Source organism: Mustela erminea, chromosome 3, assembly GCF_009829155.1.
Source record: "Mustela erminea isolate mMusErm1 chromosome 3, mMusErm1.Pri, whole genome shotgun sequence".
Taxonomy (NCBI): Eukaryota; Metazoa; Chordata; class Mammalia; order Carnivora; family Mustelidae; genus Mustela; species Mustela erminea.
The window spans coordinates 122,271,670-122,289,615 of NC_045616.1; the positions used below are offsets into that span (position 1 = coordinate 122,271,670).

Genomic DNA, 17,946 nt, shown 5'->3' on the forward strand with positions numbered 1-17,946 from the left:
TCATCAAACAGAATTTATTGAGTCCCTATTCTGGGCCTGGCCCTTTGCCAGGCCATGGTCTGGAGGGGAAGACAGATTTGCTAAGAAAACAAAAACAATACAGTATGTCCATTGCTCTAACGGGACACAGCTGTGAGATGAATGCGAGTGTGTCCAGTTCCCTCTTTGTAGGTCCAGGCAAGGTTTCACTGGGGAAATGAACCTTGAGGTGGCAAGTAGATGAAGGTCATACCTGGCGAAGGGAAGTGCACATCCAGAGGCATGACGGCTGCCAGAGACATTGCACACTCTTGTTGGGGGCCCAGCAAGAGTTAGATAGGCCTTGAGTCTGAGTAGGCAGTGTCTGGAAGATGAGCCTAAAGAGGTAGGCAGGCCCCAGGGCCTGGGGGGCCTTATTCGCTATCCCAAAAGTTTGGTGGTATCTCCTGTAGGTGTTGGAGAGCCATTGGAGAAAGCAGAACAACAAAAAAGGATCAAGATCAAAACTTGGCTTTCAGAAACCTTGCTCTGGCTCAGTGTGGAGAGCAAACGGAGGAGCAGTCAGGAGGTTATGACACACCCAAGAGAAAACTGGTGAAAACCAGTGAAGGTGGTGGCTGTGAGAAGGAAGAGAGGCAGTGGCTGAACTATGCAGGAAGTAGGATTAAAAGGCAAAAGTCACCCAGGAAGTCTCTAGGTTTTTGGGTGGGGCAGCTAGGTGACCGTAACGGAATAGCTATGATAGGAGAAGCAAGGAACCAGGGCAAGGTAAGAAGCTCTGGAAAAACAATTCTGAGTTGACTCTATGGCCATGCTCTCAGAATGAAGGCACAGCCGCAGCCCTCTCCCATGGTTCCCCTGGGGAAACAAGCCGGAGCCAGCACCACCACCACATTTCCCAGGCAGCGCCCCTCAGGGGAAACAGGAGGGTTTTGAAGAAATGGAGGACTTTTTTCCTTCTTCCTCTGCTCACTTGCTATGGCTTTTAGGTGAGCGTGCAGATTCAATGCAGGGAAACCTGTGGTTAACACCGTTTTCTCACAGGAAACCCAAATAAGAAGTGTGGCCCAGGCTGAAGGCCTGCACTAGATCAGACTAGACCTCCAGGATTCTTATTCTGCAGAGGACCCTGAGCAGTTGATGTGGGGGTTCGATTTCAGGTCCTCTCTGCAAGATCTCATTCGACCAAAGTGTGACCAACTCGTTTGGTTTTTTTTTTTTTTTTTCTTGGTTATTGTGAATTTACTCTGAATGATTCTTTAGAGGAAGGAAAACCCTTCTGGGTTTTTCATATTTGGAATAATCAGGGACTGTTTCTTACATGTGCCTAGTACTTCCTGGCTTACAGATTGCTTTCTCAGCCGTGGTGATTTTTCCTATTCACACCAAAACCGGGATTATTCTTTCCATTCTATGGGTTATGAAACAAGACTCAGAGGTAAAAATGGCTTTTTCAAGATCATATAGCTAGAAAGCATAAAATTATTCACCCATATTTGATATAATATTCCATGTTGGCAAAACAATGGGGAAATGGGAGTCTCAGATACTAATGGTGAGAGTATAAACTGGTCTGGTCTTTTCACAAGGGCTCACTGCCAATAACTATTAAATGTGGTTACCAGTTACCTAGCAGCTCCATTTGCGGGTCCCTATTTAACCTCAACTCCCATAGACAACAGAGCTTGCAGGCAGGAAGCTGGGAAAAGTCAATCAGTTGAAAGGAAGGTCAGTTCAAGAGCATGTTATTAAGCTGGTCACCAATGCATGTAACTAGGGCTTGATCCTGCTGGCACTCTCTAAAGACACAGTGAGAATGTCTAGGAGAAAGAAGAAGGGGGCATTTATTCATAAGATCCCATACTTGGTCATCATTGGTCAATGATGGTCCCATAGAATGCTCACTCTTTCACATCTCCAGGTTTGCCAAGTGGATTCCCAGAGGAGTATCAAGAAGGTATTTATGTCGTAATCAGATAGTTCCAAGTAAAAAAGATCTGGGGAGGACCCGGGCCCAGGGACTGGAGTTGGCCCTGGAACACAGATCTCCAAAGTGAGGTCTAATCTTCAGAGTCTGACAGGTAGGGTTCTGTGGAACTGGAATCATGAAGATAGAATCCAGCCCCCAAAGGCAGGGAGTGAGGCCTGGCAAGAGATAGGCAGGATGCTTCTGTTTTCTGCGACCGGAGACTTTCCATATTCCATATCACAGGGGGAAGAGAACATCTGATAAGCAGTGCTACCAGTGATCATAAAGCCGCAGAGACAAGGCCTGTCATGGTCAGTCCTGGGGCCAAAGACAGAATATTTTTTTTAAGATTTTTATTTATTTGACAGAGAGAGATCACAAGTAGGCAGAGCAGCATGCAGAGAAAGAGAGAAGGAAGCAGGCTCCCGATGCGGGACTCGATCCCAGGACCCTGAGATCATGACCTGAGCCAAAGGCAGAGGCTTTAACCCACTGAGCCACCAAGGTTCCCCCAAAGACAGAATATTAAACAAATGATTACCAAAAAACAGTGGTTCTCTAATTTTGTGGGCATGAGATTCACCTGGAAGCTTAACAGAGATTTAGATTTCTGGGTCCCACCCCCAAAATTCTAATTTTGGTCTCTCTCTCTCTCTCTTTTTTTTTTTTTTTAAGATTTTATTTATCTATTTTTTGTCAGAGCGAGAGACAGCAAGCCCAAACATGGAGAGAGACAGGCAGAGGGAGAGGGAGAAGCAGGCTCCCCATTGAACAGAGCCTGATGTAGGACTCCATCCGAGGACCCTGGGATCATGACCTGAGCTGAAGGAAGATGCTTAACCCACTGAGCCACTCAGGCACTCCCTCATCTGGGTCTTGATAAGGGTCTGGAATCTACATTTATAACAGTAATTCTTAGTGTAGGTGATCCAGAGCCATACCTGAGAAACAATGCCCTAGGGCCTAGGCTCTGAGCCTTTTGGGGGCAGGAACTGTCCCATTTATCCTTCGTTCCCTCCCTAGTACCTGACACATAGGGACCAGATAATTGTCCATTGAACTGAATTGTTCAAAAGCTGCGCTCCAAAAGATATGTTTCATGTGAAGTCAGCTCAAGTCTGTAGCATTTCTCTACCTACAGGCTCTAGGCAACAGAGCACACATAGACAAGTTGGATTCCACCAGACTAAAAACGTTTTGCAGACAGGGGTTCCTGGGTGGCTTAGTTGATTGAATGTCTGCCTTTGCTCAGGTCATGAACCCGGGATCCGGGGAGTCTGCTTCTCCCTCTCCCTCTGCTGCTCCCCCAGCTTGTGCTCTCTCACTCTCTATCAAATAAATAAAATAAACTGTTAACAGCAAAAGAAACAATCACAGAATGAAAAGGCAACCTACACAATGGAAGAAAATATTTGCAAATCATGTATTTGGTAAGGGGTTAATATCCACAATATAAATAAGTAAATAAATAAATACTCCAATTTAAAAATGAGCAAAGGACCTGAATAGTTATGTCTCTGAAGAAAATATACAAATGATCACCAGATACATGAAAAGGTGCTCAACATCACTAACCATCAAGGAACTGCAAATCACAACCACAATGAGCTATTACCTCACACTTGTTAGAATGGCCATTATCAGATAAAAGATAACAAGTGTTGTCCAGAATGTGGACAAAAGAGAACTGTTGTACACTATTGTGGAAATGCAAACTGGTACAGTTACTATGGAAAGCAATATGGAGGTTCCTCAAAAAATTAAAAATAAAACTATCTTATGATCCAGTAGTCCCACTTCCAGGTCTATAGCCAAAAGAAAAGAAATCAGAATCTTTTTTTTTTTTTAAAGATTTTATTTATTTGACAAAGAGAGCAAGAGAGCACAAGCAGGGGGAACAGCGGAAGGAGAGTGAGAAGCAGACTCTGGGATGAGCAGGAAGCCCAACGAGGGACTGATTCCAGGACCTCAGGATCATGCCTGAGCTGAAGGCAGACACTTAACCATCTGAGCCACCCACGCATCCCATGAAATCAGAATCTTAAAGAGATAGCTGCACTCCCACAATCATCTCAGCATTATTTACAACAGTCAAAAGAGGGAAACAATATAAATGCCAACAGATGAATAAAGAAAATGTGATATATAAATATATATACAATAACTGAAATATAATATAAACATAAATATATCAATATGTACCTCCTGCCATTTGAAGCAACAGGATGAACCTGGAGGACAGTATGCTAAGAGAAATAAGCCAGACTCAGAAAGATAATATTGCATTATCTCACTTACATATGGATTCTAAAATAATCAAACTCACAGAAGCAGAGAAAAGGGTTGTTGCCAAGGTCTGGGGGTCGGTGCGGGGCAGGGAGAGGAAGTGAAAAAATGTTGGTCAAGGGGTACAAAATTTCAGTTATGCAAGATGAATAACTTCTGAAGTTTTAATGTATAAACAGTGTGACCCTAGTTAACGATATTGTATATGATATCCTTGAAATTTTCTAAGAGTGTAGATCTTAAGTGTTCTCATCAGAAAAAAGAAAAGAGAAAAAAAGAAAATAGTAGCCATGTGAAGTGATGGGTATGTTAATTAGCTTGAGTTCATTATTTCACAGTGTATATCAAATTATCGATATGTACACCTTAAATATATATAATTTTAAGTTGTCAATTATACCTCAATAAAGCTGGGGAAAAAATATGCTAGAGGCAGTATGCATAGGTGTAATGCATGCACCTCTGGAGTCAGGACAGGGTTCCACTGCTATCTATGAAATCTTAGACAAGTCATTGTAATTCTCTGAGCCTGTTTCCCTCGGAGCCAAATAAAAATGATAGCACCTGCCTTTTGGAGTTCTTGTGAACATTAAATGAGACAATGTGTGTAAAGTTTGGTCACAGCGCCTTGCACTCAATAAATACTCAATAGACGTTAGCTAGTATTAGTATTCCGTTCCACTTCTTTTCACCAGCTCCAACATCAGACAGGTAAAGAATGCATTAGTACAATGAGAGGAGCATAGAACTGGTGGCGGGTAATCTGGGCTCCAGTCTCTGCTAGGCCGGTTAAAAGCAATCATTTTATATATCTAAGCCTTAGTTTATGCACTAGAAAAAATGTAAATGATACCTAGCAACATTGGTCAATGATTTAATTCCTCCATCAACCAATACTTACTGAATGCTCATAATACAGACTTAGTCCTAATTCTAAATACTCAAAACCTGGAAATGAATGAGCCATGGCTTCTGGGTGGAGGAACTCAGAGTCTAAAAAATTTCAAACGAGATAATGTCTGCGAAGATTTCCTACAGGTCAGTGACAAGACAGTCAAAGTGCTGGTATGACTATTAACTTTCCAGTTCCCAAGGCACTCTGTCCCTGCGACCCTCCATCTACCTTCGGGAAGTCTTCCTGGAAGGTGAGGGCAGGAGAGGCCGTTGTAAATGAAACAAAAGTGCAGCCTTTCTTTCCGGAAGAGACAAGGAAACAGAGAGCACTGGCCTGTCTGATTTGATCTGGGATTGCGTACTCTCATAGAAAGCTCGGACCTCGCCCAGGCAGACAACGCTCGCTGAAACGCTGGGGAAGAAACCGGGGATCCCCAGCTACGCAAGCGCACTGTGACTTTCGCCCGGCGCCGGGTCTCACGAGTTCCGAAACCTTACGCAAAGTCTCAGACGAAATACGTAGGAAAGGCGCCGAGGCAACGCAGCCTCTCGTGTCACGTGACGCGGCGAGAGCGTCGTTGACTCCTCCCCCTCCAAGATGGCGTCCTTGCTGCAATCGGAGCGGGTTCTCTACCTAGTCCAGGGAGAAAAGAAGGTTCGGGCCCCGCTATCGCAGCTTTATTTCTGCCGCTATTGCAGCGAGTTGCGGTCGCTGGAATGTGTGTCTCACGAGGTAATGCAGTCGTCTGGTGAAGAGTGTGTATGTGTTGGGGGAGGAGGGGGGAAGGGTTTGCCCTAGTCATGGCGACGGGCGGGAAGTCATTTTCCTAGTTTGCTGATTGGCTCTGTCTTCCGTCACTCAGATTTGCGAGCGATTTAATTTGCTTATAATTTGTCATTTGGAAAGAAGGAGCGGCCTTGGGTGGGGCTGAGCGGATCTTTTGGTTCTGGAGCGCCTTCGGATTGGACAAACCTGACTTTAAGGACCCTGGCCGTCTCCTGGCGGGGGTGGGGGGGGTGGTAATTGGGTGGGGGGGGTGGTAATTGGGTGGGTTGGGGAGGAAGATGTGGGGGTGATTATTCAGGCCACTTGAGGGTCGAGATACCATCTTTCCATGACTGACTGTAGGGTGGTGCCCACGGGCGTTCTCATTCATGCCCCTCCCATCTTGGAAGTTCTGCTCTTACTTTGGCCAGGAACTGGGCCTTGCTGTGTTTTGTGGCTCAGACCAAGGCCTGCAGCAGGGAAGAGGTTGGGTTGGGGCGAACTGGGTTAAAAGCGTTTAGAATAACGTCTGTTCGTGTAAGAAGCTCATGGAGCTTCTCCAGAGGGTATGGTGCTGTCCTTCGCAGGAACAAGTGGGCGTTGGAAGTAGGATTGCTCATAACGTAAAACACTCCACCCCATTAAAAAAAAAAAAATTACCAAATAACAAAATCCCCAAACTTCTACAGCACTTAGCACATCTTGTTCATTCTGTAAGCTTTGGGGATTAAAAGAAGAGTAAGACATAAATCATGCTGTTGAATGACTCACAGTCTAGTTAAGGAAAAGCTGCTGGTAACAGTTAATGCTTATTCAGTGCTTTCAATACGCCATGTGGTTTATGTAAACTCATTTAATCATCCTACAGGCCAATAGAATGAATATTCTTAAAAAAAAATCAACAACAAAAAACTATAGTTAAAGCAACAGACACAGTGTTTGCCCTAGGTTACACAGCCAAAAATTTGGGGGTGGCAGAGAGGACCAAGATTTGAAACTCACGGCAGCCTTTCAAATCAGGATTTGAAACATGATTCAGAGAACTTCACTGAAGATACCTGGACTGTTAAAAATGCATATGAAAACGTTAAATACGTACTTTAAGCCATTTTGTATTTGATAAATGTACTTTGATAATGTACTTTAAGCCATTTTACTCATTTTTTAAAAGATTTTATTTATGTATTTGAGAGAGAGAGAGACACACAGTGAGAGAGGGAACACAAGCAGGGGGAGAGGGAGAAACAGGCTTCCCGATGGGCAAGGAGCTGGATGCGGGGCTTGATCCCAGGACTCTGGTATCTTGACCTGAACTGAAGGTAGACCTGTAATGCCTGAGTCATCCAGGTGCCCCATTTTACATATTATTAAAATTTTATTAGGTGTATTTATCTTAATATTAAGAATAGACACAGAAAGGAGTTAAGTAATACAAGAGAAAAATCATTGCTATATTATATACAGGATATTTCTTGTGTTTTTTTCTCCATTAGCATCTTCTCTGTGTATCTCTTTAGCAGGTCCTTTGTCTTTTAGGTGTTTTCCTGTTCTAGCTTCACCTCCACTTCTAGAATTTATTGGTTTAGATTCCCACATGGTGGTCATTAGAGAGCTCAGTCTCCATGATTTTTAAGGATATCTTGAGCTAGGACAGTCTGTCTTACTGTATCTTACTGACTCGTGTGTACCTCCACCTGTGAAGTGGAGGCCCTTTAGGATTTGGGGAAGGGTGAGGCCAGTAAGGGCTTGAGGAGTCCAGAAAGTTCTAATGGAGAACCTGGGATTGAAGCTGCACATGAAGGGACAGACGGAATTTGAAAAGAGCCACAAGAAGGAACAAATTATAGTTTTCCTTTTATGATGAGTAAGTGCAATATTAGTTAACAGTACTGTGCTTTATGTTCCTAGAGGTTATTTGAGCAGCGACTTTATTTTTTCAAAGGTGGTCCTGTGTATAGCAGATGATGAAAAAAAGAAGCCAGTTTCTGTCATAGTATTTCTATTCATTTAAATTTGTCTGTACATCTGTAGGTGATTAAAGTTCTAGAACTGTCAAATAGGATCTACCTATATTAAAGAAAATAATTATTCAGAGCTTTAAAAATACAGTGAATTTATTTTCCTTCTTTGTTTTTGAGTTACATACAGTAAGAGTATCTTGCTGGCTTAGTAGTTTAATTTGCCATTTAAAAATCTGTAATCGGGCACCTGGGTGACTCAGTCGTTAGGTCTCTGCCTTCAGCTCAGGTCATGATCCCAGTCAGGCCCCCTGCTCAGCAGGAAGCCTGCTTCTCCCTCTCCCACTCTCCCTGCTTGTGTTCTTTCTCTTGCTCTCTCTCTTTCTGTCAAATAAGTAAATAAAAGTATTTAAAAATAATAAAAAGTATCTCTGATTAGAGATTAGAGAACTTTTGTGAACATGTAATACTTTAATAATGAGAAAACTTTTAAAGTTTTCCTTTAACAATTTAAGTGCGATCAAGTTATTACAGTCCATTAAAGCTAAACAGTTTAAAACGATGAAAGGATATTTGATCAGAGCTTCACAAATTGTGTTATTTTACTTATTAGTCTGTTTATTAGATTATCATAGAGTTCTTCTTTTCCATGTCTTTTCCAAGACAACTTGTAACACATCTATTACATAAAATCCTAATGAAAGGGAAGAGGAAAGATCAGAAGGGAAAAATGGAAGGGTTTTAGGAAATACAGAAAATAAGAAAAAACATGGTTGAAGAATAAACCCTAAGCTGAAAACAGTCTAGGTTCTTTGGCATATCATTGGTTTCTCATGTTCTGGTGCAGTATATTTTAGAATTCACTATTTGGCATAGATGTAGATACAAGCTAGACTGAGTGCCTTTTCCTCTGATTTTTGATTTCTTGTTTCTTTCTAGGTGGACTCCCATTATTGTCCCAGTTGCTTAGAAAATATGCCATCGGCTGAAGCCAAATTGAAAAAGAACAGGTAAGACTAGGATCCGGGTTTTGTTTTTTTTTTTTTCCCCTGTTTTCCTCAACTATTTTTTTAATAGCTGGCAAGGAAATTCAGAGGAAAACACTCTTATAGTGGGGAGTTATGTTCCCTCTCTGTGAGGATTTTCTACATAAATTATTTGGAATTCGTTTAAATGGTAGATTTTTCTCTCCTCTCCTATTTATTTATTTAATCATTTATTTAAATACTGGTTTTATACCATAGGATATAATCCAGTACCACTTTATTTATTTATTTTTTTGCTCAGATTGTTCCAGCTTTGGCCGTTGTGAGCTCTTTCGGTAGACTCCGGTATCTCTTTGGTGTGCCCCCATTTGTTTCATGGGCTGGAGGTTGGGGAAGCTGTTCATTCATTTGAGCGTTCTGTCATTTTTTGGGCATACAAGATACTACAAGATACTCCCGGAACTCTGCCTCAGTCCTTGAGATAGCCATTTCTCCAAGGATCCCTGGTTCCTTTTATTGGAAAATAGTATTAAAAACCAAGATCTGGGTAGTAAGTGTGCTCATTGCCCCTGGAAGCCATTCGGTTTTTAGCTTAAGCATGAAAGTCCTTGGCTACCAGTCATACCCTTATACCTGCATGGATGTGAACCACCATGACTTTTCTTTCCTGAACATGAGAAATAACTCCTAATAAGCCAGACACTGTTTGTTTTATGATTAAAAATTTAATTTAATGATGTAAATTAAATTTACATCATTAAATTAAATCATGTTAATTTTATGACTTAATCCTCAGACTATCAGTGAGCAGTGAACAGTGGGTAGATACCATTATTATCCTTATATGAGGACATTATCCAGATGGCAAAATATCGCAAATAATTAGAGTTGTAGAACAGAGCTTCAGAGTAAGTCCAGGACTCTAGGAGTGAAATCTTGATAACCTCAGGTGGTGAAAAAGCTACAAGCAGCAAGGTACTGGGGCCCCTAAAGGGGAAGTGTCGGGGGAGCGTTAGGAAGAGTGGTGCCTAAGGAGAGAACAGAAAGCCCTGAAAAGGCGCTGCTTCTGAACTGTTGCAGTTTGAGAATATTCTTTGGTTTCTGTGTCCGCTCTCTGGTGCAGCAAAGAAGCAGTTGTTTTCCAAACCCAGTTTCATAGCCTATTATATTGTTGACTCTTGAGTTTTCATTGTGCAACTGCTCAGTCCTTTCTAAAGGCATAAGTGGTAACCTCTCTCCCTCAGAAATCTTCGTGGTCTGTACAAGCCTAAATGACGTCTGAAACGGTTAAATCCAGACTGTTTAGCAGTGATTGTCTCTGGAATAGGTCAGGCTCTTAATTCTTCGGGAACTTTAGTGATGATTACATTAAAAAAAAATAAATAAATGAACATACAATACTTAAATTTTAAAACAAGATTTTAATACTTTTTAATTTCCTTTTCATTGAAAGACAGTCCTCCCTTACAGTCCCTCTTGAATTCCTAATACCTAGGACACTATGTGGTACATAGCAGGTGCTTGATAAAGGCTTGTCAAGTGAATGAACAGTGGTCTTGTGTTACAGGTGTGCCAACTGCTTTGACTGTCCCGGCTGTATGCACACTCTCTCTACTCGGGCAACAAGTATCTCCACACAGCTTCCAGATGACCCTGCCAAGACCACCATGAAAAAAGCCTACTACCTGGCCTGTGGATTTTGTCGCTGGACATCTAGAGATGTGGGCATGGCAGACAAATCTGTGGGTGAGTCAGGCGGACTTCAACACAAGATTTTATGGAATTGGCAGTGTTAAAATTGCCCACAGATGATTGTTTCTGTTACCTGTTTACCTGTTGGAATGCGGGAGCTAAATTCAGAGCTCAATCTTCTGTGTTTCCAAATTCTCACATTTATGGACCATAATGTTTTGTCTAAGACTGGGTAAACCATTTAGTTTTCTTAGAGCTGGTAAAATAGTGTTGATAAATCTGTTGATAAATCTTTTTTACAATCAAAATATTAATGCTCTTCATAAAACATAAATACTCCAGATGATGAAAGACACCATGAACAAATGTAAAAGATAAAAATGACAAACTAAGGAGCGCCTGGGTGGCTCAGTGGGTTAAGCCTTTCTGCCTTCAGCTCAGGTTATGATCTCAGGATCCTGGAATCAAGCCCCGCATCGGGCTCTCTGCTCAGCTAGAGCCTGCTTCCCCCTCTCTCTTTGCCTGCCTCTCTGCCTGCTTGTGATATCTTTCTGTGAAATAAATAAATAAAATCTTTAAAAAAAAAAAAAAAGACAAACTAAGAAAAATATTTGGATCATATATAACAAACTAAAGATACGTAAGCAAAAATGAAGAACCCTTGTAAATCAAGAAAGAAGCCCCAAAGAAAGACTAGGCAAAGGATAAGAAAAGCAGCTCATAGAAGTAGAAATAAAATGATGAATAACCAAAATGTGTACATGGTAGGGCCCATAGTTAGGTTAAAATTATCTTTATCTTGACTCCAGACTCCTCCAAACCTTGCAGATTCCATGGAAAGACCTTAACCTTCCATAAAGTTAGAGCTCAAGTTTGTGTTTCCCTCCCCTGACATTTTTTTTTTAAGATTTTATTTATTTATTTATTTGACAGAGATCACAATCAGGCAGAGAGGCAGGCAGAGAGAGAGGAAGGGAAGCAGGCTCCCTGCTGAGCAAAGAGCCCGACTCGGGTCTTGATCCCAGGACCCCTGAGATCATGACCTGAGCGGAAGGCAGAGGCTTAACCCACTGAGCCACCCAGGCGCCCCCTCCCCTGACATTTTTTAGCCCTTTTTATTTTGACTCTTTTTTGAGTATCCATAAATTGCTTTGTACTACTAATGCAAATGAAAACTTCATTGATTTGGCAAATTTTTTAGATCTGGTGTTGGCAAGAATATGGCACGATAGTTCTTTCCTATATTACTACCTTGGAGAGCAGTTTGATAACATTTATTAAAATTTTATTTTTTTAAATTAATTTATTTTGTTTTTAAAATACATTTATTTAAGTGAAGTATATTTATTTAAGTGAGCTCTGCACCCGACATGAGGCTTGAATTCACAGCCCCAAGATTGAGTTACATGCTCCTCCCACTGAGCCAGCCAGGTGCCCCTGTTTTGTTTTGTTTTAAGATTTTATTTATTTATCTGAGAGAGACAGAGAGTGCAGGTAGGAGGGACAAAGGAGGAAAGAATCTCAAGCAGACTCTGTGCTGAGTGTGGAGCCCAATTTGGGGCTCCATCTCACGACTGAGATCACCACCAGAGCCGAAACCAGGAGTCATACACTTAACTGACTACACCACTCATCCCCCCACCATTTTTTCTTTTTCCCCAAACTTGGGGCTTGAACTCAGGACCCTAAGATCAAGACTCAAGCTGAGATCACAGCTTGGACGCTTGGGTGCCTGGGTGGCTCAGTTGGTTAAGCAACTGCCTTCAGCTTAGGTCATGATCCTGGGAGTCCTGGGATCCAGTTCCGTACCGGGCTCCCAACTCCATGGGGAGTCTGCTTCTCCCTCTGACCTTCTCCCCTCTCATGCTCTCTAAATAAATAAATAAATAAAATCTTTAAATTAAAAAAAAAAAAAGAGTTGGACACTTAACTGATTGAGCCACCCAAAGTGCCTCTATTTATATTTGTTTTTATTTTAATAAAATAAATAGCATTTTATTTATTTAAATTCTAGTAGAGTTAACTTACAGTGCTACTTTAGTTTCAAGTGTACAGTAGAATGATTCAACAATTTTGTACATTATTCAGTGTTCATCATGTTACTGTATTCTTAAAAACCCCTTCACCGTTTTTTGAAAATAAATTGCTTTTATCCTTCTGCCCAGCATTTCCAATTCCAGATATCCTGGAGTATTAAAAACATGCTCAAAGATGTATGTATTTACATGAAATGTTTATCAGTGAAACAGAAAAATTGTGTGTGTGTTTGGACCTAAAGACCAGCTAAGGTGTCAATCACTTTTCCATCATTTGAGCATTTCAGGGTAGAGATTGCACTTACCTTTATTAAAGGAGACTTCCTGTATTTATCTTTTAAAAATTTTTTTAAGTAAAAAAGCTTATTTAAGAAACGAAACAGGGGCGCCTGGGTGGCTCAGTGGGTTAAAGCCTCTGCCTTCGGCTCAGGCCATGATACCAGGACCCTGGAATCGAGCCTCGCATTAGGCTCTCTCTGCTCAGCAGGGAGCCTGCTTCCTCCTCTCTCTCTGCTTGCCTCTCTGCCTATTTGTGATCTCTGTCTGTGAAATAAATAAATAAAATCTTAAAACAAAACAAACGAACAAAGGAAAGAAGAGATAAGCAGAAACAGACTCTGAACTATAGAGAACAAACTGATGGTTACCAGGGAGCAGGTGAGTGTGGGGGTAGGGGAGGTAGGTGCAAAGGATCCAGAGTGTACTTATTCGAGCACTGAGTAATGCATAGAATTGCTGAAGCACTATATTGTACACCTGCAACTAATATAACACTGTACATTGATTATACTGGAATTTAAGAAGTCGTTAAGTGTTAAAAAATTCCCACAAAGAAATAAGGAGTACTCTGTGATAAGCACTGAGTAATTTATAGAATTGTTTTGTTTTTTTTTAAATTACTGAATCACTATATTGTATACCTTTATCTAACACTATATGTTAAAAGCATATTCATCATAAAAAAATAATAAAAATACATAAAAATAAAAAGTTTAAAAATAGATCTTAGTAACTCTCTAGGGTGAATTCTCCAGTATTGTTGTACTTTAAGATTATGTGGGCTATTCTATTTTTTTAAATTAACATATAATGTGTTATTTGTTTTAGGGATACAGGTCTGTGATTCATTAGTCTTTCACAATTCACAGCGCTCACCATAGCACATACCCTCTCCCCAATGTCCATCATCCAGACACCCCCTCCCTCCCACCCCCTCCACTCCAGCAACCCTCAGTTTGTTTCCTAAGGTTAAGAATCTCTTATGATTTTTCTCCCTCTCTGGTTTCATCTTGTTTCATTTTTTCCTCTCTTCCGCTATGATCCTCTGCCTTGTTTCTTAACTTCCACGTATCAGTGAGATCATATGATAATTGTCTTTCTCTGATTGACTTATTTCACTTAGCATAATATCCTTCAGTTCTCTCCACATCATTGCAAATGGCAAGATTTCAAATTTTGATGGCTGCATAATATTCCATTGTATATATGTACCACATCTTCTTTATCCATTCATCTGTTGATGGACATCTAGGCTCTTCATAGCTGCTATAAACATTGGGATGCACATGCCCCTTTGGGTTACTACATTTGTGTCTTTGGGGCAAATACCCAATAGTGCAATTGCTTGGGTTGTAGGGTAGCTCTATTTTCAACTTTTTGAGGAACCTTCATACTGTTTTCCAGAGTTTCTGCATCAGCTTGCATTCCCACCAACAGTGCAAGAGAGCTGCACTTTCTCCACATCCTCACCGACATCTGCCATTTCTTGACTGGTTCATTTTAGCCATTCTGACTGATGTGAGGTGGTATCTCACTGTGGTTTTGATTTATATTTCCCTGCTGCTGAGTGATATTGAGCACTTTCTCCATATGTCTGTTGGCCATTTGGATGTCTTTGCAGAAATGTCTGTTGATGTCTTCTGCCCATTTCTTGATTGGATTATTTGTTCCTTGGGTGTTGAGTCTGATAAATTCTTTATAGGTTTTGGATAGTAGCCTTGTATCTGATATGTCATTTGCACATATCTTCTCCCATTCTGTCGGTTGTCTTTTGGTTTTGTTGACTGGGAAACTTCCTTTATTTTTACATTTCCTGTACTCCATGGTTAACATCAGAGAGTAGAAACTGTATAAGTCAGTTCAAGATCTTGAGTTGCTATTTATTTTTTATAGAAATAGTGGCATTGCTAACTCCCCATTGTCTTTTTTTCTTTCTGAATTTTCATTCAACTTTCTGAAACTTTTCAGACTTGGTAAGAATTCCCATCTTGGGGGCCAACTGAGTGGTTCAGTTGGTTGGGCATCTGCCTGTGGCTCAGGTCATGATCCCAGGGTTCTGCCTTCCTGCTCAGTGGGGAGTCTGCTTCTCCCTCTCCACCTGCCACCCTGCTCGTGCTATCTCTCTCTCACTCTCGAATAAATAAATACAATCTTTAAAATTTCAGCCAACTTACTAGTCTGTGATGAAGCCCATAATTAACTCATGTCAGTTGACATAACTAAAATGAAGACGGACTTTAAGTACAAACTTCTTACTGATTTTTACGCAGTTTGGAAATAAATATGGGTCAGGTTTCTTTATTCTTAAAAATTCAATCCTTGATTCTGTTGAGTTTGGTCTTTGGTTTAGAATGCTGGAGCTCTCGACTGTTGCTCATGGTGGATAGATGCTTCCTGAAATGTGATTTTTATTAGAAAGATTCTATAGCACGTTTAGATTGTCAGTAAATGTGTGTTTTAATATCACTATAGCAAGTTAGCTGTTTGAATTTACTTATGAATGTAAGTTAAATATGAAAAACAACCTCAGAGTGGCAGAGTATGTACGCCTCAGTGAATTGAAGAGTATTTTTTTTGGAACATATTTTTCTGTGTTTATATTTTGTCTCTTGTTGTCAAGGTAAAGAAATAATGCCCAGAAATCCAAATAGATTTCTCAGTGTTACCCTTAAGAGAATGTTTTATGCTTTTTAGATTATGAGCCATTAAGGTTGGAGAATTTATATTTCAGAGCTTAAAACCTGTGTTTACTTCTAGAAATCTTTTTCCTCTAGGGTATCTTGACAATAATAATTTAAAAAAAAAAAAAAAAAAAAAAAAAAAAAAAAATAATAATAATTTAATAGTAGGAGCTCTTAAAGAGTACAGATAATTTTTACTTTCATGATGTTGTTGGTGTCTGAGAAGCTCTGAAACCACTTCAGAACTATTTGTTTATTTATAAGTAAGCCATTGTGTCTGTAATGTGCAGAGAAATGAGATAGTTATGTTTCCCAAAGTGTTCTTCAGAGTAAGTTGCCAGTTCTAAAGCAATTAGGTAAAACACTCATTTAGATTTTTTAAAATATTACAAGTAAAACATTTCTTTTACATTATTATTTTCGTGATTGTCTTAAGTAAGGCAACCTTTAAAATATTAATATACTAAAGGATGTCGTTGCCATTTCTTGCAAGGTGTAGCATCACCTTTAACAAGCGTCCTTTGTGTTTTGAAAAAAGGTTATTTTTACTTATATAGATAATACACATTCAGCTTCAGATAGTAAACGTAACCCAAACAGTGTAAGCCCCTTGTGTAGCCTATCCCCACTAGAGTCCCTTCCTCAGCCTCCTGGAGCAGTAACCACCCCAGTCCTGTGTTTATCGATGTCTGGTGTCCATGCATGCATGTAGCCACTAACAGATGTTTTTTTCAATATGAAACACATGGAAACACACCATATATGTATCCTGCTACAACTTTTCTCTCTTAGCATTCTGCTCCTAGTACAGAGCTGATTTATGCGTAAGAGTAGGCTACCCGTTGCTCCAGAGCCTTGGCTGCTGTAGTGTTGTGCGATTTACTTCATTTTTCCAGACTGATGGTTGTAAAACTGTATCTCATTGTAGTTTACTTTTTCCCCTTTTTGGGGGGTTAGCTTTATTGAGATATACAGTTGAGCCTTGAACAATGCAAAGGTTAAAGTGTTGACCCCCAACTGTGGGGAATCTGCATGACTTTTTGACTCCCCAAAAACCTAACTACTAATAGCTTGCTGTTGACTGGAAGCCTCCCTGATAACATAAACAGTTGATGAACAACACATACTTTGTAAGTTGTATGTATTGTATCTATATAGTCTCGTAATATAGTAAACTAGAAAAAATTAAAAATGCAGCTACAGTGCTATATTGTATTTGTTGAAAAATATCCACATATATGTGGACGCTCACAGTTCTGTTGTTCAGGACTCAGCTGTATTTGTCATGGTTTTACTTTTAGCTTTCTGGACTAACCTTTTCCATTGTGATTTGTGCTGTTTGTTTCTTACATAAGAAATTCTCTGAATCAAGGTCATAGAACATAGAAATTGCAGTGTTACAGATAAGAGCAGGGTCTTAAGAGTCAGACTGCTTGAGTTTGAATCCCAGCTTTACCACTTAACTATCTGTGAGACAAGTTATTTTGGGCAAGTTAATTTAACTTCTCTGAGCCTCAGTTTCATTTGTAAAGTGAGACTAATAATAAGAATCCCCATGTCAGACAGTTATTACATAAAATGAAATGTAATACATTTCAGATGCTTGTCACAGAAGCTATGCATGTCTTAGTTGTGGTGGTGGGGCTGTTATCTTTGTCACCCTCATTATTTTTAATGAAAATTTCATTGTGAGTGTTCTGGTCTATATAACTCATAGGACTCTTTCTTGGAAGTTCTGTGATTTTGTGTTTTTAAATTTCATTTTGTGGCCTGCAGATGAACTGTTTTTATGAAAATAAAAATATCAAGTTATGAAAATTTGTTTAATGCCCCTTTATTTTGCAGCTAGCGGTGGTTGGCAGGAACCTGAAAATCCTCACACGCAACGGGTAAGTAAAGCGTCATCAGAGAGAGGATGAACTAAGAAGAGATGGAGAAAAAGACTGATGATCTTCCATTTTATTCATGGATATGGCATATGCTTAGAAATCTGTGATGTTATTTTGGTGTCTGTTACACACAGAAAGTGCTTCTCGTAAGACATTAAATCACAATGGCTGTATTTTCTAGTCTGGCTTAAGTTGATAGAGAAATCTAGTTGTAGCTTTGGTTCTGTAGTCAGGCTGTGACTCAGAAAAAGAAAACAGTATGTGTTTATTTTTTGGTGAAATAAAGTTATAAAATAATATATTTTTCCCCTATATGAAAAATACTTTCTTTCAGACATAAAAAAGCTATGTATCTATACACAGGGTTTTTGTTTTAATGTGTGCAAAGTGTAATCACATACCCATATGTGTAAGTGTGTAAGAAAGATACCTAAGCTAATAATTGCAGATACCTTTATGAGGGGAAGAGTGACTTGGGCACAAGAGATAAAAGAGAAGTTTTGCTTTGTTTAATGTTGTTCTAAGTTTTCA

At 40.0% G+C, this 17,946-nt stretch overlaps 1 protein-coding gene across 2 annotated transcripts in view; it reads left to right on the forward strand.

Moving 5' to 3' along the window:
* Positions 1 to 5,682: 5,682 nt before the first annotated feature.
* Positions 5,683 to 17,946, forward strand: part of DCTN4 (dynactin subunit 4) — a 29,744-nt gene continuing 17,480 nt past the window's right edge. For both annotated transcript variants that reach the window (XM_032337292.1, XM_032337293.1), the window contains exons 1-4: positions 5,683 to 5,861; positions 8,792 to 8,862; positions 10,406 to 10,584; positions 17,372 to 17,415. In XM_032337292.1, the coding sequence (XP_032193183.1) occupies positions 5,727 to 5,861; positions 8,792 to 8,862; positions 10,406 to 10,584; positions 17,372 to 17,415 (429 nt within the window). In that variant the 5' untranslated portion in view covers positions 5,683 to 5,726. The remainder of the gene's footprint in view (positions 5,862 to 8,791; positions 8,863 to 10,405; positions 10,585 to 17,371; positions 17,416 to 17,946) is intronic.